This window comes from Lolium rigidum, chromosome 7, assembly GCF_022539505.1.
Source record: "Lolium rigidum isolate FL_2022 chromosome 7, APGP_CSIRO_Lrig_0.1, whole genome shotgun sequence".
Classification (NCBI taxonomy): Eukaryota; Viridiplantae; Streptophyta; class Magnoliopsida; order Poales; family Poaceae; genus Lolium; species Lolium rigidum.
Window position 1 is genome coordinate 347573078 of NC_061514.1, and position 20407 is coordinate 347593484.

A 20407-nucleotide genomic window follows, 5' to 3' on the forward strand; every position below is an offset into this window, starting at 1 on the left:
CCGCCTCGCGCGAAGATGCCTCCGCCCCCCTCCAGCTACCACGACGTTCGGGCGTGGCCGAGCGGCCGCTTCGACGTGGAAATCCGTTCCGGCGAGGAGCAGATCCGCCTCGGCACGTTTGATACGGCGCACGAGGCGCCGCGGGCGTACGACGCCGTCGCCTGGCGGCTGGGCCGCTCCCGCCGCACGATGAACTTCCACGACATGTTCACGCTGGAGCAGGCGGAGATGCTCGCGCCGCCGCAGCCGATGATCACGCGCGAGCAGCAGCGCCGACAGCGGGAGCTGGAGCAGCGCCTCCTCATCGCCGAGCGCGACGAGGCGCTGCGCCTCGAATGGGCTCGGCGCTTCCCCGAAGACGTCGCCGCCACAGAGTCCTTCTACGCGCAGAAGGAGGAGAAGAAGGCGGCGGAGAAGGCAAAGAAGAAAGCCAGCCGCGACAAGCGCCGCGACAAGCGCCGCGCCGAGTCCGCGGCGAGGAAGGCGGCGAGGGCCGAGAAGGCGGCGAGGAAGGAGGAGGCAAAGAAGAATGGCGCAGGGCCATCCACCATCGTCCTCTCCTCCTCCTCCTCCTCCTCCTTCGAGTGGACGACGACGCCGGTGTCGGAGACGACTCCGAGCAGCCACTCGTCCGACTTCGACTGGGAGTCGGACGAGTAGTTCCGATTTGTATTTTCGTTTTGCATGTCGCGTTGTACCGTTAAACTTTTAAAATATATTCGTATTTTCGATCAAATTTTCATAGTTTGTTTGATTAATTTTGAAAAAAACGGTCGAATTTAGCAGTTTGTGGCGCGCGCGTGCTGCAAAATAGAGCCTCTGCCGGAGGTGCTTTTTTCCCACACCAACGCGTGCTGCAAAATAAAGCATCCGGCGGGGAAAATTTCGCTATCACGCGCGCCAGCGGTATACAGCGCGCCGAATCGAAGGTTTACCGCACCGGATTTTTGCGCGCCTATGAGATGCTCGTAGACTTGAATCGATCTAGTACGGGGTATTTTCGCCATAGCTTGTGGGGCCAGCCTGTCAAATGGAATATAGTTACCAAACTAAACCGTGGAAAAAAGGAAAGCTCGGATCAATTGAAGGTAAATTAGAGAGGGAGTAAAATACATGCCTAGTACTTGAACTTATTGGTGGGATTCAATTCGGTAACTGTACTCAAAGAATACGCATTTGGGTCACTGAATACGCACAGTGGTTTATCTACGGTCACTGGTGGCCGGTACATCCTAGTATTTGACGACGTGGCAATATGTTGACCCGTCTCAGCGGTGCTTTTTGCGAAAACGACCCCTCAACTAGAAACAGAAGCTGCAGGGCAGCAGCCCACCTCTTTGGTTTGCAAAAGAAACGCTCATTCTCTCACGGACTCTCTTCTTTCTCAATCGTCACGCGACTTGCCGCCGACCAGGACGGGCGAGTCCCCGCTGGGGCTACGTGCGTCAGGGCTGGCCGTTGAACGCGTACTCGACCTGCTCATCTCGGCGAAGGCGCGAAGCAGTAAAAGCACCGCAGCTCCGCCGGCGGCCGCGGCGCATGCTTCGGTCTGGGCCTGGGGTTCGCGGCGTCGTTGACGTGTGACTAGTGCCGCTCTGGGCTAAGCCTCTCAATGGTCGACGCGCTCCCAGTAGTCAGGTTCAAGGACATAGGTGGCCAGGCGGCGGCGGCGCGACCTTGGCGCGTTCGACACGGCGGCCGACAAGTTGCTCCGGGTGCTGAACACGCGTTCATGGTCGCCACCAGGGTGCTCACCACGGCACCGCCGACATGCACATCCGCCCGCCAGACGAAGGCGCTCCCTCGTTTTCCATGGGGTAGCTCCTCCTCATTCTGCCCGGTGTTGGTCCGTCGCCGCAAGGCTGCTTCGTGGCGGTTGAGCTCGCTGGACCGAATGGGACACTGATGATGGAAACGAAGCGCACGTCGCGGTGGAGCCGGCAAGGAGACGCAACTACGCAGGTGGACGTGTTAAACTTCATGCACTAGCCACTTGAAGCAAAAGTCCGAACTAATGGAAAGGGTTAGGTAATCTACTTGTACACGTCAACACCCCCCTCACGTGTGACGGGGAGACGAGAAGACAAGTCAACACGTGTAGAGAGGCAAAGAGGCAGCGGAAGGCCGGATACACACGGCAGGAAAGAGGCAGCGGAGATTTTTTTAGAATAAATTGGGAAAGCCATGATTTGAACTTGAGACCTGGGCTCTGATACCATGTTAAGCTTCATGTACTAGCCACTTGAACCAAAGTCCGAACTAATGGAAAGGGTTAGGCAATCTACTTGTACACGTCAACAGGACGGCTCGGACCATGGTGCTCTTGCGAGGCACTACCATGCCCAGTAACCTGGCGAGTCTCGTCGACCTCATCGTCGTAGTCCTAGATGGCGCACCGGAGAGGCGCGCATATGCCACAGTACGCATCGGGCAGGGACGGCGCCACGCCGCTACACCTTCCGGCGACCGGCGGCGGGCAAGGCTGGTGGTGCTGTGTGACCTGGCGGGAGGACCTGGACGCGCACTTCGTGCGGAGGCGGACGAGGTGGCTGAGATGGTGCTCCTGCAGCATAGCGGGAGGTGGCCGAGAGCGACGCCAGCGTAGGAAGGAGGAGCGCCGACGTTGGGTGGGGAGGCAGGGGCAGCGCTAGCGAGGTGGAGGAAGGGGACGAATTTGGTGGCGGGGACGCTCGCCTCCGCCGGCCGAAAAACTTAAGCGACTGCTAATCCGGCAGCGCGCTTCCGTTCTTGAGCAGCAAGGTTAGGTGGTGCGCGGGGTGGAGAGGTGGGCAGCACTGGCTCGGGAGGAGGGCAGTAAGAGTCGCTGGATTTGGTGACGGAGGAGAGGAAGGGGATGGCTGGACTCTTTCTGTGCATTCCAAACTTTAGGGTGTTTTCTGATAACACAACACCCTGCATACGTGCTGACGCTGGTCCTGTGAATGGCCACGTCATTAAATACTTTGCGCTTCTGGAGTCGGTGACCGTATGTGAGCGCACAACACGTCTTTAGTGACCGTAATTTTGTATTCTATGTGTACGGTAATCTGAACCCTGTTGATAAGTTCGATTACTTACCGTGTATTTTACTCTTAGAGAGGTAGCAAGTAAATAGGGGGAAAAAATAAATTTTCCCAAGCAATGGAGGGAGCAATGGACTAGAGGCGACCAACTAGGGCTGCGCCATGGGGGAGAAGGCCACGCGACGTCTGAAGCGAGAGGGGCTTTGCTTGGGTGCGGCTCCTCTCCACACAAAAACTAAGGCCCATTTGATTCTAAAAAATTGCAGGGAGAAGAAAAAAGGTGTCAATGTTTTATACTGAATGGCAAAACTATATTCACAAATAAAAAAATTTACAGCATCCACGATTTCAGCAAATGATCCAATTTTGTTAACATTTTTTATAGATGGAACAAATATTCCATTAAATTAACGACTCAACCAACGTGCTGAACCACCAAGACATTACAAGTTACAAAGTTCGGTAACGATTGTGGCCAGAGTAACCTGATATCATTCCGACTCATACCAACATTCGCAAGGACATGTGACAGTTTATTACAGTTTCTAGGACAATACGATAACACCGGTAGAGAATCTATTCCGGTGTTAGATCGAATTCTTTGCCATGCAACGCACTTATATGATTCTGTACATCTGACTCGAGATGGACATGTCCAAGTCCCCAAAAGGCCGCCGCGGCGACAGCTTTGGAGCCCTGGGCTTCAGCATGCGTGATGTGCCCCGCTCGAGACCTCCTTAGAATACCATTGTTGTCTCTAATAACAAAACCCCATCCACCAGCTCCCGTGTCAGGCTGAAAAACACCGTCAAAGTTTATTTTAAGTCTATCTTCCTTCGGTACATTCCATCTAGTTTGCTTTGTTGTCCTCCCTTCCCATCCCTTCACAGACTTGCAATATTGTTGTGATTTAGCTGCCCAGTACACAGCTTGCTCCTTACTTCATGTACGACAATCATTTTCCCCTCTGAATTTAATTTCGTTAACAAATTAACAATAGTATAATAGATCAAGTAGATAAAACACCCACCGATAAATAAAATTTATATACTCCCTCTTTCTCATGAAAGTTGTCTGAGATTTGTCTAGATTTGGGTATATCTAGACACGATATAGCATCTAGATACATTCAAATTTTGATAAATCTCACACAAATTTTCATGAGACAGAGGGAGTAGCAAATTTTGAAATCATGGTCTATAATCCACCTTTATACATTATGATGTTCCTCAAAACTCCTTTAAGAAACTGCAAAATGCTAAACAACAAAAGCAAAACTTGAAAAGCCCCTTGAGTCATGCCTCCAATATGTGAGAACCTAAAACTATTGAACTTGATTTGTCAGGGACATAGCCCTTACAATAGAGAGGTTGGTCGTGGTATTATAGAGGAAGAACTTTACCTCTAGAGAAAGAGCTTCACGAGTGTAAAACTGAGAATATAAAATCGGTAGCCAATGGAATCAAAGCGCATCACTCTCCCCTATGTCGACTGTCTTGGTCCCAACAATCACACCATGGCAGTAAAACATTTATCGTAGGGAACAATTCCACAATCAAAATGTCGCCTTGTTAGCAATGACACACAAATACGTGCTCAATGTAGATAGGTGGTTCCTCTCTTCTCCTAGTGCTCGGTTGGCTACCAATGACGAGGGGACCCCCTCTAGAGTTTCTGATGACAAAAGACGGCGTGGTGACCTTTATTGGCATGGTAAATTTCTAGTTTCAGCTATGAAACAACAATCGACTTGAAGCTCGTTCTAGAATTCCTATGCATGAAGAATGAGACGAGGATCTTTATCGGTTTACTTGTGATTGGGCTTTGACTATCATTTGACCGTTGCTCGAATTTTATGTGTTTTTTCTTTTAGGTATTCGTATCAAATTAAGGTGTATATATCTTCGGAAGAATCATGGAACTAGGCCACAAAATAATTGTAATGTGTTGAGTTGCAGGCATGAAAATACCATAGAAGTGGAAACTGGTAGTTCACCAAACGGTAAAACATGTGAAACATAAACACAATCAATGCATTGTGACTCTAGAAAAATTTAGGTACGCATGAGTCTAACGGGTGTTTACGCGAGCCAACACCTTAGTGATAACGATCCATTGTAAAAAAACTTTGTTACCTAATTAATATAGCCTACTGTTTCCTTCAACAACAAAAATTTATATAATGGGGCCTTCAAATGTTTTGTGCAATAGCACAATGCTCGTTTCTACTTGACAAATACAAGTAAATTAAGTAGCATAGTTAAACAGGTTATACTTTTTTATACTTAATCAAATCATCTATAAATGTTGGTTCGTATCCCGGCCGCTTGTTCTAATGTTTGTTCTCCTTCCAACTGTTTGTACCAAGTGGAGTCCAAAGATGCATAGACCGCCATCATGGATTAACATCTTGGCCTTCTCCAATGCATCATCTTTAACACAATATACTAAGAACTGATGTTTTCTAAGAAACAATAATCTAAATGTATTGTTTTTTAAGAGTTGCATCAAGCAAGCTTGCATTTAATAATTTTAGGTTCATGCATGTGAGATAGAGAAACGTTATTCTAGCATGCACGCTAGATATCATGCATTCATGCACCATTAGACCCTTGGTGGTTGCTTTGAGATTCGGACATGGAAAATCTTTTGCATGCAATCCCTATGACACCCCATACTATCTCTCCCATCCATTTCTCCACTTATTTTATTTGTAAGCCTAAATTTAAAAGGGGTGTGTATGTCATAATAATTTTAAAATAACAATTTGTTTGAACCTATGTTTTATTTTGTTGATATCTTTTAAACAAGCGCAAAATTAGCAAAAACTAAATAAACCCAAATTCCAAAACACAATGAAACATCATGATTCACAATAAAACCTAATGAAACAAAATTAAAATATTATGTCTCCAAATTGTGGTCACTATTGTTTTAGTGCAACCATTATGTGTTTTCGCTATGATTTGAACTCGAAATGTTGTTTTTCATTAATATATTTTATTGTTTGAGCTCTTAGAAATTTGTCAATTATTTTCTAGCTATGATCAACAAAAGTAGAAACACATTGAAATATATTGTTCCAAACAAGAAAACTCACCAGATCTTAGAAGGTTTTTTCAAAGTTTCACCAAGTTTGAAAATTCAATTTTTAAATATTATCAAAATATGTTCAATATTACTCTTGTTTTGAAACTCTCTTCACTAGGAACTCAGATATGCAAAAAATAGACTTTTGGTTCAAAATCTACAAATATTTTATATTTAGAACAAGTGTATTGTTTGCCGGGAGTATACCTGTTCATGTGTCGGGCCAGGTCGGGGAAAACCCGTCGCTGAAAAATAGGCCCAAGCCCGGCCCGACCCGACCAAATACCCACCAAGCCCGTTGGGCCGCGGGCCGGGCCGTAGTGCAAAATCATGTTTTCGGGCTATCCAGACCCGGCCCGGCCCGGCTGTTGGGCCAACAATTTCAGGTCCAGGCCCGAGTTTTTCCGGCCGGGCTGCCCATGGCCAGGTATGGCCTAGAGTAATGTTCATTACCCATGATAGCGTATAGAGGTGATATGTTACTTCTAATATCTCTGTACCAGTTCATAGGGCTTGCGCGTATCCCTAAATTATCGATTTGGTTAACATAATATCAATTGTACAACATAATAATTATATCATTAGAAAGTAGAACATCTGAGCTTTTTTATGATATATATTTTGTAATATATATCGTGTAGTATTATTATCAAATTTACAACCTAGGGATACGCGTAAATTCTATGGGACGGAGGAAGTAGCTAAGATTTACTTCTATAGCTAAGATGCATTACTCTCTTTCATCATTAATTATAGTGTCACATCAACACTTTGCCTTCATAAGTGCTAAGAAACTTATGGGGAGTGAACATGGATTCGCATAAACAAAAAAGAGCACCTTTTTGCTTATTGATAACATGAATCAGTCAAGGGAAATGGCCCATATACATCTGGGAAAATGGCGTAAACATGCGGTATTAGGTCAGCTTCATCTCAAAAAAAAAAAAAAATGGTCCGCTTGCATCAGCATCACTACACAGAACGAGAGATACTACCAAGTCAAAGAAAAACATGAAACCGGACAGCGACACCGGAAAGTAGTGTGAGCACATATGAGAAAAAAAAAAACACAAAATCTGGGTCACAAATTACAAAAACGAGAAGGCTGGAATTAGTAGTACATGAGTTGTTGCTGCTGCTGTTGTGAGGCACCAACGTTCTGAAAAGTTCCATCGTACATTGCCTGATTCGTGACGCTCATCCCCACAGCTGTTTGCTGAGCCTGCATCAATGCTTGGGTTGAAGCCATCCTGTTCAAGGCAATGGCCCGTTGATATGCTAGGAGATCGGCTGCAGCAGGGAGGCTAGGAGCAGCGGGTGGAGGCAGAGGCACAGAGGTGGTACCAGCTGGTGTGGGCTTGTTACCCCAGGAACACTGCAGAATAAAAGAGGGGAAATCAGTATTGCGGCTGAAATCAGGAAACCAATTGAAAATACTAGCGAAAACTACAAGAAGAAATGAAAAGCCAGCTAAAGATGATATGTACAGAAACATTAAGTAGGAAAGGTGCCGCTCACCTTGATCGGTTTACCGCCCAAAATACGGCCATTACCCATCTGAATTGCTAAGGCAGCTTCTGCATGGTTGGTGTACTTCACAAATCCAAAGCCTTTACCATGCTGGACACGCACCTCCTCCAATGCTCCAGCACCGAGTGCGTGGAAAAAACGATGGAGCACATCTTGAGTAACCTGTTATTAAGATATCAGGAATCAGTAGGGTGGCAACTGGGACAGGTGGGATCTAAGTCATGAAACTTACTAGAGTTCTTGCCACAGGGTTACTATGCAACATGCAAAGTGATTCGTGTAACAGTGGAGTTATAGTGTATATGATCCAAGCAAGTGAATGGCGATAAGAGGTGGATTGACAGGAGCATGCTTGAAGAGACTACCTCATGAGCAAGGTTCCCAACATAAACAGTTCTGTACTGCGTATTATTCTCTGGAGCATCTATGTTTGCTTTGTCCTTCCCATTTTCTGAACAAGAAAAATAATGGATAGAAAAAATCTCAGCATATGGATTGTGGAAAGCCTTTGTATGTCTTACCATGAAGAATGAACGGCAATACATATGTTACCTCAACATCAGCATGAACCAATGACACATTTATGAAAACTATTGTTAACTAAAAGATTACTTGACATACCAAAGGACTAATATTCTACAGAACCCATCTTTCAAAACTAACATCTTAGCAAATTTGAGGAACTAAAGGATCTCAATAGAATAAAAATGCAACAGGTTTATACAATGATACCTGTGAAATTGTTAGTTATATCAGCTATACTTTTCAAATCTGATGTTTGCTGGTCCTCGACACTGTTGGCACCTTTTGTTGCCCAGTTGCAACGAATTTGCCGATTTCCGAGCCATTGACCTACAAATGATGTTATTTTATAAATTTTTGGCCATAAAGATTCTAAGAACTAAGAGACTGGCATTACTCACAATGTCATTTATATAAAGGTTCTCAATCGTGGAAAATATCAAATCAATAGGGCTACAGTCACAGCAAATCGAAATCCTCACTACCCACAAATGAATAGGGCTAGCTTTGGAACAAGGTAATCTGCTAGTCTATTGTTCCTAGCAACTAGATATATTTATTTCTTATTTTTAAAAGCTAAAATATATCCCCGTATTAGAGCTTTTTCAAGATGCTTATTTCTATATCCGTATCAGCCCGATACCAATAGGTGTATCCATATTGGTGGCACGTAGTTGAACAAGAAAAGTTTTGAGGGGCATACCATTTAAGCCATTTATGGCAATCTGTGCATCCTGCGGATGAAATAGAGTGATTTCAGCAACAAAAAAACAGGAACGCACAAAGCACAAATTCAGATGGCTGTGACTGAGAATCAGCACACCTGTTGATTCCTAAAGGAAACAAAACCGTAACCTCTTGATCTTCCGGTCTTTTGGTCCCACATAACTCGAGCATCACTACATAGCACAAATCATTCAATTTTAATCTCGGACACCATCACTCAATTAATTAAAATTACTGAAAAACGAATTAAATAGGTAAAAAAGTGACAACACAAGCACCGCTGCCAATCGACGAATATTAGGTATAACAACACCGTTGCAATATTATAGGTGAGGAGTATAAATTATGGAAAGCTAATTAAACCCAATAGCAAAAGAAACTAATGAATAAAATGCAGTAGGAAACGCTTACGAGCAGCTAGAGGAATATCCTGAGAAGAATGCAAATAATGCCGAATCCGTAACCTCAGGGCTAAGATCACCAACAAATATATTGAAATGGTCTGCAGAAAGAATAAAGAATACCATATTGGCGAAAAGTTATATGGCAAAAGATGCTCAAATACTGGCTCAAAGAAACAGTAGTATTAACCTGTTGTATCCTCCCTCTGACCACTAGCATATGCCCAATTAACTCTGATGGGCTGCCCAAAACTGCAATAATGTTCTCCAGTAAGCACATAGTACTGGAAACAAGTAAAAAAACAAAATTTCAAGAAAAATAGAGCCAGCGGCGCTGTTCGTAGCTAAAATCATTTCTCACATTTGCCTCCCATTAAGTGTCGAAATTGCTAGGGCAGCTGATCTGCGTTCATAGTAGTCAACAAAACCATAAGAGGACTGCAGAAAGGATATGTTCAAATGGTCAATCATGTGATTCTCTAAACTGAACCATATTCCTCTTCTAAAAGCAACATAACTGCACTAACAGAAAACATTAACGAAACTACCTTCTCTTTTCTTATAAGCTTGCATCCGTCAACCGAACCAACACTCTGAAAAATCTCCCGGAGAAATACGTCTGTCACTTGAACATGAATATTGCCGACATACCTAAATTATACAAACATGTAAGATCAGAAAACAAGGTGAACATGCTTGCAATAGTATTTGCCACACAGATAAATGAAATGCCCATGAAAGAGCAAGTGAAACTATGTGATATAGCACTACACGTGTGCAAGCAAAAGGCAATAGAAATCCAAAATGGATCTGCAGTTCAAAGCATGCAAAAAAAAGTCACTAATGGGACTCACACACTGCGGCATGTACTCGTATCAAAACCAGGTGGCAGATTTCCAGTAAGAATTGGTTCTATCTGCAAAAATAATAAATGAATAAAGGTAAAAACAAGGGAAGAAAGAAAGAAAGGACAAATCTATGGACGCGCAAAAATTTAAGGAAAAGAAGGGCCATTGTATATGAGCTACTCACGGCGTCTATAGATACCGCCGGGAGGTTACAATAGGCTAAATGCAACATTGGAAATAAAAATTCTACATTATTTGTTAGGAATTTATTGGCCAAAAGTGTATGCTTGAATGCTAAATATTGGAAATTGTCAAGTAACAATATAAGCATGTTTATGTCAAAGAGGCAGTAATGAGCGGTGAATACTTTACAAACAAAATCATGTTGGTAAAATTCATGCAACAGAGCGCCATGGTTGATGTGATTCCTACCCAGATTTGGTTGAATATATTTAATTAATCAACCAAAAGGTACCAATAGTAGAAATCGACAAATTAGCGGCCTTCCACCAAATGAGCATGACAAGCAAACGGAGCATCAAAGTCAATCGTAGCACCGGACACTTCTCAGTTACTTGCTACTCATTCACTAAAGTATGTTAAAAAAAAAGTCCATATGACTTGCAAATTGTTGCTTAATTGGCTTGTCCTAAAAATTTTGTTTCCCATGGATTCCAACACTAAGCACCTTCAGATCATTCGCTCTGCTACTTTTACCCTAAAGAAGAAACTGGATGAATTTGATCATTCTAAGCATCCGTGAATCTTCACCATGGGGTGACTCAGCCTCACGTCGAGACCACTCTTTCAAAGTTTGGGAACTACTGTCCTCAGAACCTGGTCCATCCAGACACTGGAGACACACAGAGTACTAGCAAAATTCCACGAATCCCCAAGCTCATTGATCGCCTCTGTTACCATACACTGATGCAACTCGAAGTGCCTCCGAGATCATAAGACAGAATCAAGGAACCCAACACCTAGAACTCTGAAGTTCGAGAACTAGGCTCATCTACAAATAAAACCAACCACCGACCAGACCAAACACGGGGAATCCAAGCCAATTTTCGCGGGGCGCTGCCGTGCTGGCACGGTGGAGAGTAGACAGGGTAAGTTGTCGGTACAGACCTGCTGCGGCGGCGCGGCGCCCAGGAGGAGGTGGTGGTGCGGCGGGGGTGGCATCGGGTACATGGACTGCAGCGCGGCCGCCTGCTGCATCAGCGCAGCGGCCTGGTTCTGCTGCTGCTGGGGCAGCATCGCGCGCCCCCGCTGCGGCGGTAGATTGGTAGAAGAACGAGCACGAGAGGCGAGGGGAAGGAAGGGTCTAGAAGATCGGGTGGAGAGAGAGATAAACGGCAGAGTTTGTTTTGCTTCCTCTTTCGGAGGTCTGTCCCTGGATACGTGGGCCTGGAATCTCGCTTGATTGTTTTTCTGTTCGGATAGAAGCAATCATCCCTGCTAATCCTGATCTCCAGGTGACTGTCGACCAGTACTATCGAGTGTTAATTAATTTTTTTGGTCGTTCGGCAAGATCAGCCATTTACAACCTTGATGATACGATGAAGCATGCGTGTAGTAAAAAAAGAGAGTGTTAATTACTTTGAGGACTACCTCAGCCCACAAAAAATTGTAGTAGTTACTTTTGCAAAAAAAAAAAGTCATTATTTGTTGCGAGGATTGCCAATCTATTAATAATCATCAAGATTAGTATAAATAAGAGCTCATTTCCCCTTCCTTTCTCTCTCTTATCTACAGTAAATGAGAGCTCCTTCGAGGGAGCCGACCCGACCCGAGGCCGATCTCGCCGGCGACGCCGGTAGAGATGGGCGGAGGGGAGGCGCCGGAGTAAATAGAGTAGGTAGATTTAGTGGCAGTATGCTGGTAGGGGGCTTGATGCCCGGTAGTGGGAGCGGAGGAAGGGATCTGGCCGCCTGGATCTCAGCTGTTTTAGGGCCTCTCTTGCTTCCTCTTCTTCTCCGATGGCCGCAGGGGAGAGCGGAGAAGAGGACTGACGCTCCCTTTAATAAAAGAGAGGCGGTGTACCACCTGTTGCAGCGCGGAAGCGGCGGGCGGCGTCTTTTCTTGGCCGGCCTTGGAGGCGAGGGGAAAAGCGCGCGCACGCCAGCGAACAACGTCGTCGAGGAGCTCCTGGCCAGCCATGGAGGCGAGGAGGAGCACAGTCACGTCGTCACCAACCCATCTTCTTCCTGGAGGTCTTATCCCTGCTGCTTCTGGTGTAGAGGTAGCACACCGAAGCTGTTCCTTAGGCCGGCTGTGGCGGCGAGGGTGAGGACAACAACGGTGTTGCTGCTTCTCCGCACTGGTTGCGGTGTCACAAGTGCTTTGGAGCTGCGCCTGCGTCATCAACGCCGCAGTCGGGGCGGCGTTCTTCCTGGGAAGCTCTTTACCAGGGGACTCCTGTCGGCGTCATCGCCCTGCCCCTGCATATTATGGCCGAAGGGCGGCCCTTCTCCAGGATATCTACCTCCACATGGAGGCTTTTCTCCGGCTCGTCGTCAACAATCCTTGCTGATCGCGCCCCAAGTGGCTTGTTTCCCGGCGGCGTGGACGACAGTCGATGGCGGAGTCCTTTCTCTGGCGACGACCAGGGACCTGATCGCGTTTTCAATTTTTATGCTAGGGTCCTGTATGCAAACTCAAACGGCTGGTCTATTATTTCATGTCCTTTAGAGGCCCTTCCTGTAATTTGGTCTGTAACCGTGTTGACTTAATGCAGCTCTCTGTCCTTCGGGACCTTTCCTATTCAAAAAAAAGTATAAATAATAAATAATAAAACATACAAATTGGTACTCGAACCGCCTAGCGACGACTACAGATACTAGCACGAGCCAAAGGCGCCGCTATCCTCGCCCCTCCATCGCTAGAGCCGAACAAAATTTGTCGCAGTAGAGCTTGTTGTAGTAGACATACAGGAGGTTGTCGTGCTAAGGCCCCAAAAAACCAGCGCACCAGAGCAAGCAACCACTGTGATTGATGACAACCATAAATTGGAAGAGACTGACATGAAAACCACACCAACAAACATGAAAACCGACCGCATCCTATGCGATTCGACGGGTACAAAACTCCACGTGCCTTCCGCCAATGTTAGATGCACCACCGAAGCGAGGATAGGACAAGAAGAACCTTATTCTGACTTCAAGATGTAGTCGTCACCTCACCATAAAAAAAAGACACTAAAAAGCAAACAATATTAAGAACAGAAGCTCCCCGCCGGCGAGGGACCGTGGTCCATCACACCTCCAAGACCCCAGTGCCACCGGACGCGGAGCCAACCAACGGCATCTCCGGCGAGAAGAACGAAACCCTAGATGGATCTTGTGGTTGTCGCCGCCTCCTGGTCGTCTCTCTTGGTCCGTTTAATATGTCTCCGAACGTTAAAATCAGGGATCTATAGATAATAATTATGTATGCTATTAAAAATATAAAAAAATAAATAATTTAAATAAGTTCTTAGACCACATATAGCGACCATTACCATTCTGGCGCGAGGCCGAGAATGTATCTACTTCTTGGATAGCTAAATTTTGTGATTCTTCTCTCGAGACAAACGTAAACAACACGCATCAGTGACTTTGCGCGTAAACTTGCACAATGACTATTGAATATAAGGCTTGTGAAACCGAAAATTGGCAAATATCACGACAACTAGCTCTTCGAACTACAAGTTAAACTGTGTTCGTGAGCCAACCAGAAGGTCGACCATGTGGTTCAAGATGTGCATTTGTTATCATCATGACATAATGTTTCCTGACGTGACAAGGACATTTTTCAAGCAAAGCTATGAGATAGTTGTTTCTTTATCGTGGTTGGGTATCCATTGTTGTGCCGGTGTTCAGAACAGTTTGCTGAAATTGACTTTTTTTTTTTGAGAATTAGGTTGCTATATATTAAACAGAAACCAAGTCACGAACAATCTGGTTCTCCACACAATCTGGAGCTACTTCATACCACTCATTATAAACTTTATTCTCGCAGCCTATCTTAGTTAACACATGTGCCGCTCCATTGTTCTGCCGGTGTTCAGAACAGTTTGCTGAAATTGATGTGCTGAGGGTGTCTGTTTTACTGTGGGTTAAGTTGTCTGTATCTTTTTTCAATCAAATTCCCTTGTTGACAATCCTTTTTATCAGTTATGAAAATACATAGCTCCTATCCACGTGATTTGATCGTCTGGGACAGTGAATACAATTAACCACTCCCATTTAAAAGCATGACAACATACATAAACTTCAGGCACCACTCGACCTGATCTAGCACTCATGCGTCCTCTTTGAAAAAAATTCCATTCCTTGTTGGAAGTTCCAATAAGACGCCATACTTGTTTATTAATCTACTCCTTGGGATTGAAAATTTCATCATTCATCCAACGCCAAAGTCCCCAGGGGATGGTAACAACTAACAACCTTTTTAAGTTCACAATATCTATGTGAAAATATTCCTAATCTCATTCCAGAACACTCAGTTGCCACATTGTCAAAAATCATATTGCCCAGATTCGGGTTCATTGCGGAAAACATATTCTGCAAGCTTTACATGTTCCTCTTATTGAGATTTATCTATAGTCATTATCTAATTTTGAGAGAGAAAATTGAATTCTAGGGGGAGGGGAGGCCTTAATTTTCCACACAGCCATAACGAGTACTGGTTTAATCCTTTTATGTATAGTGCAGAATTAAACTATCATCGTGATCCAAAAATTAAACTATCATCGTGATCCAAAAAAAAGTGACAGATCTTGCTATCTCTTTCTAACTCATGACTAATTCATCATGGTGGGGAAAAATCTTTTGAAAACTAATTAACCTGATCGTTGCTCCTTTATCCCAAATATCAACCATGGTTCTATTTTCTCATTAGTGATGGAATACAGATTAAATAAATGAATAGCTAAACCAGGTTGCCAAACCAACAATCCTCCCAAAATATAATTGATCTCCTATTTACCTACTAGCTAGCCACTTTGTAACCGAACTTAACAGTTTGTAGAGCCATTTTACTCCTTTCCAAAGTTGCAAAGGATTACCATCATGGTAATCCTTTTTATTTGGATTACTAGTATAAGTATTATTCTCATAGTCAACTACTCTCCTTCAGGGAGTGCCTTCTACATAAAGATATGTTTTCACCCATGATCCAAGTAAGCGGATGTTAAAATTCCTCAAATTAGAATCACCTAATTCTCTTTATACAAACAATTGCCAACTGATCAGGTGTATGTTATGATGTCCCTAAAAATCATTCCCGAGCAGTTGGTCATTTGGTATTTATAATATCTGATCCCACTTTGGGAATTTTAAAACAGAGAGCAAATAAATAGGAATACCAACTATATATAATTTATTAGAATTAACCCCGTAAGAGAGAAATTTACCTCTCCACCCTAATATTCTAGCCATCATTTTGTTCACAATGGGTTAGGAATCCTCTCTATTCAATTAATCATAGTTCATAGGAATGCATGTATACTTAATACGAATTTTTCATTTGGATGAGCGGTTGTTTGGTACATCTGTTGCTAACTTCTCGATGGATGAAGAGGTTATATGCGACTTGTTTTTTGCGCAATTGGAAGGGCAATAAACAGTGTTTTCTGCCATTTTGATGAAATGATCCATCATTTATTTTTAACATGTCATTCTGCAATTTTATCATGGAATACAGTGCAGGTTTCTAATAATTTACCGCCTCCTACTAGCATTTTGAATGCGTTCATAAACTAGTTGAGAGGAGTTGATAAGCGAATTAAGGTACATATCCGAGTGGGAGTTACTCTCTTATGTTGGTCCATTTGGAATCACCATAACGATATTGTCTTTAACAAAGGCAGATCTTTCAACTACTTTGTAGGTCATTCAGAAAATTTTATACCGGATCTAAACCAAGAAATTTCAGCGCAACCTACTTGAGAGATGGTTGGACATGCTTTGTTTAACCGGTGTGGTTGTCGCATTAGAAATATGATCAATGATGTATAAGTGCATTTTGTATTCTTAAATCTATGTGACGGAGTCTGTGTGCGCTGGAATTATGTTTCACACTCATGAACATTTGATGACTTTGCCATAGAAGTGGTTGTATGCATCAACAGATGCAGAGGACGGGGACTTTGAATCCTGCTCGGAAAAAGTTCCCACCACACACCGACAGATATTCACAAAAGATTGATATCACATCCATGCCTATGGGCATAATTTCACTTTGTGGTGACTAATTCTCACTGCAAATAATTTTTCTAAAATCCATTTCAGATTTCCAACTAATCTTGGATCATTATCTAAAAGCAGAAGTATAGCTATGGGCTGATGGGCATAAGTCTCTAATCAACTCAGCTTCACTGCTTTTAGATAACATCCTAAAGACATCTACCCATGTTTATCAAGTGAATTTTGTGTTTCATGTCTATAAAGACAGACAATGATACGCATATGATGTGATTCAAGTAATTTTGGTGAAATACAGACTGTATAAATTGCTCACCGCTCTGACGATAATAAGCACTACTTTAGACTAACATTAGCTGAAGACTACAAAACAATGATAGACCCGGCATACTAACATAGTGCGCGTGTAGACGTGTAGTGGAACCGCCAAAAAAATCCTGAAACGCCATTACTAGTATGAGAGTTCAGCCATTCAGGGTGTGTGTCATTCGGTCTGCGGCTCTGCATGCGCTCTATTGCTGAACCCCAGCAGGCCGCAGCTGCGGGCCTGCAGTTCTGCACAGAAACAGCAAGATTTAGTCCTCCGCAAAAAGATATTGTACTATCTTCGTCTTGATGTCGTGAGTTTGTCTAAATTTATATGTATCTAGACACACTATAGTATATAGATACATTCGAATTTAGATGAATCTTCGATATCTTTTTATGGATGGAGAGAGTACATGGTTTATTGCAGTAGTACGATAGCTATATACTTCAGGTATTTTTTCTCCCCGGTAATTACACTCTGGCGTGAAATATTGCTTTGTTTGCCTAACCCACTTCTGCTGGCAGCTTCCAATTTTCTTTTCGGAGAAGCGAATCCTTTGTGCTCTTTGAACTGCACTTCAAATAATAGGAACGGTTCACAAGGTTCCCTCCTTTTGGTGCGAAACCAGTGTCAGCTGTTCGTAAGTTCAGAAAAGAAAAAAAATCAAGTCTCTGCTCCTTGCTTTGCGAACTCTTCCAGGCCGTGACACTGTACCGGGATGTAGAATGCAAAAGGTTACAGAAACACGCATCTCATTACAGCTGGCAACTATAAAAATAACGCTTGCATCTCTATCCTGGAATTAAGAAAACATGAACCGAGCCCCATGGATTCCCTGGCACATCCGCACATGATCCACCGAAACGGTTCAGAGAACATACAGCACGCAGTTTTTCTAAACGAGCACGCGCTGCACGCAGGTTTGCATATACAGGGAACAGATGAGCGGAGCCCCCCTTATTCTAATCAATCGGCATGTGGTGAAATGAACCTGAAGGGGTACCAAAGACGCTGAGAAAGGGTAGCCGCAAGAAACTCTTTACCAATGTTTTCCAGATAAAAAACAATTTTATCTGATTTCTGACTTATGGAATAGCAAGAAAACCCATAAGCTGCATAATATGGTCAATGCTGCTGTTATATGGGCGATTTGGCTAATTAGAAATTATCTCTGTTTCAACGGCTCTCCATGGCCTGCATGGGCGGGCACAGAAAATTTGCAATGGGTATTCAAACTCAAGAAAAAAAATTCCAAGGAAAAACTTCAAGGGTAAGAATTGTGCAATACAACAATACAAACATAAGGATTGACAAAGGATTTAATATAAACATAAGGTTTGGGAATTTTCAATAACGACATCATCACAAAATAGTAGAGAAATGACATGACAAATTATTCAATACTAAACAGAAAGGTTCACATTTTTCCGTAAATAATCTAAATTGGAAGAGCATTTGCTGATTTACTAGTCTACAATCTGGGAAAAAAAATCAAGATTCAGAATCCTAACCTGCAGGCCGCAACGTGCAGTGAGAAATTTCAGAGAACTTCATGTTGTAATCTCCTAGCTCTGGCCTCCTGGTTACCCCTGGCCGCTACTCCCTGATCGAGTCGTGGTGCCGGCGGCCAGGCGACCCGCGCCTGGCAGCAATCACGATTCCTATCGCCGCCTCCATGGGGTGACAATCGCCTGCTGCTGGACAAAATAACCGTGGAAGCTGAAGTGTCACGGATTCGCCGGAGCAAATCTGCTGCCGTTTGGGCTTCGGTCTAGATTTTTCGGTCGGTCTAGTGCTTATGGGCCAGACACGTTCGTGATTTTGTTGCCTAGATGGGCAGGATACCTGCACGTACTGAATACTGACGAGAAATATGATGTGTACATAAAAAATTTCGGTCCAAAAAATGGGTATTCAGCTGAATACCCATGAATCTGTTTGTGCCCGCCAGTGATGGCCTGGTATGCATGTGCTGTGGAAAAAGAAAGGCTGAACACAATGGTGAGTACTCTGGAGGCATTGGCCCGTGCTCCACCGCTGCTGTTGTGGACGGATCCTGGCTGACACCTGAGAAGCGCGTGAGAACACGCATGAAGGTGGTTCTGCATAATCATCTTCTCTCTGATGAGGATGACTAGAAGATTACTGCGGCTGATCTTGCAATGACACTTGAGGCGGATGCTCTGATGCTGATCGGATATGGAGAATGTTTCAGGTTTGTCGCCAGGGAATAGGGCTCATATCTCCGTTCGCTGATATAGCATTGTGTTCCTGGTCTAGATCAGTGTACTGTAATGTTTTGTAATGGCTTTAGACGGTTTTAGAGTGTTGGTTCTGGGGGCTACACTTCTGAGTTTCCCCTACATACTTTTTTTTTAATGTCTTCCCCTACATACTTTAAAACCTGAATGCTGTAAGTTTGTTGGTTTCAGTAATGGAACCGCTGTGAGGCCCTTTCCATCGTAAAAAAAATGTTTTTCAGATACGGAATAGCTGGGATCTCTGTACCTGACTGCCTTTGCATATGGACCGAGTCAGAATCTGTTGGTATCACAGCGTCTGACTGTCATTAACCGTGTCAAATAGGCTGATTCCTATGCAAGAAAGAACTCAGCAGGAGTTAAACTCACTTCTCAACGGCTCGACACGTCGTAATCTCGCAAGAAAATTTTCCCGTTGCTGGCCCGGCAAGGGGAATCCATTGTCTGGTGCTAGATCGGTAGGTTTCCGGGGACCATTGGATCGAAATAGCTCAGTTGTCCATGTCAAGATAGTCCCCTTCATGTGCTTGTTCGCCCAATTTCTCCATGTGATTTGTGCTTGCTGTACGTGTACCAGATTATTGGTCCATTGGTACCAAAGAGCATTTCCATCCTAGAAACCAGGGCAAGGGTGCCTCCTGGACCAGGGGTACGGTACACTGTATTTGTTAGTTAGTTGAGCAACTTGTGTGCTCAGGATATGATCAGGGAGCACATGGCTCTACCTTTTGGTTATCTTTCTTTTGATTTCTACTCAAAGTTACAAGCCATTCCATGCGCGTTTCGCGGCGAAACGAGTAATCCACAAGCTAAGTGCTCACTGCTTAGTACTATGCCGGTATTTTTTTTATTTATTTGCGGGAGCTAGCTATGCCAATATTATTCTCATGTTTTGCAAATGACCATTTGATTCTGGGTTAAATGCCATAGGATACTCTCCTAAAGTATTTCCAATGAAGAAATATCATTTACTGCTTTTTTGGGCACACAAATGCTAGAATAAAAACCGAGGAGCTAGAGCGATTCCACACATCAGACATCGAACCGGCACGGGAACAGCATGAGAGGCGATTAGAGGCGGCGGCCACAAACCCATCTAGGGTTCTATTCTCCTCGCCGGAGACGCTGCCAGTTCGCTCCGCCTCTAGTGGCCTTGGAGCCTTGGAGGTGGACCACGGCCCCTCGCTAGTGGGGAGTTTCCATTCTTTATTTAGGTTGCTTTGCAGTGTTTTCTTCCAGGTGGTGAGGCGGCGGCTACATCCTAAAGTGAGAATAAGGTTCTCCCTACCCTATCCTCGATCCGATGGTGCAACTAGCGCCAGTGGAGGATGCGTAGACGGTCGGTTTCCGTGTTTGTTGGTGTCATGTCAGTTTCTTCCGATCTACGGTTGTCATCATGCACGATGATTGTTGTTTTGGTATGCTGGTCCTTTGGGGCATTAGCACGAGATCTTTTTGTTTGTCTACTATAACAAGCTCTACTACGACAAACTTTACGCGGCTCCGGTGAT

The 20407-nt window shown here is 44.2% G+C and overlaps 1 protein-coding gene across 1 annotated transcript; it reads right to left on the bottom strand.

Moving 5' to 3' along the window:
• Positions 1 to 6934: 6934 nt before the first annotated feature.
• LOC124672888 (oligouridylate-binding protein 1-like) lies at positions 6935 to 11412 on the bottom strand. The gene is made up of 12 exons (XM_047209047.1): positions 11269 to 11412; positions 10147 to 10208; positions 9841 to 9943; positions 9654 to 9730; positions 9483 to 9544; positions 9303 to 9393; positions 8989 to 9064; positions 8869 to 8899; positions 8376 to 8495; positions 8009 to 8094; positions 7632 to 7805; positions 6935 to 7488 (listed from the first exon to the last, which is right to left on the bottom strand). The coding sequence occupies exons 1-12, from the start codon at positions 11395 to 11397 to the stop codon at positions 7225 to 7227; spliced, it is 1275 nt and encodes a 424-aa protein (XP_047065003.1). The 5' UTR covers positions 11398 to 11412; the 3' UTR covers positions 6935 to 7224.
• Positions 11413 to 20407: the final 8995 nt, after the last annotated feature.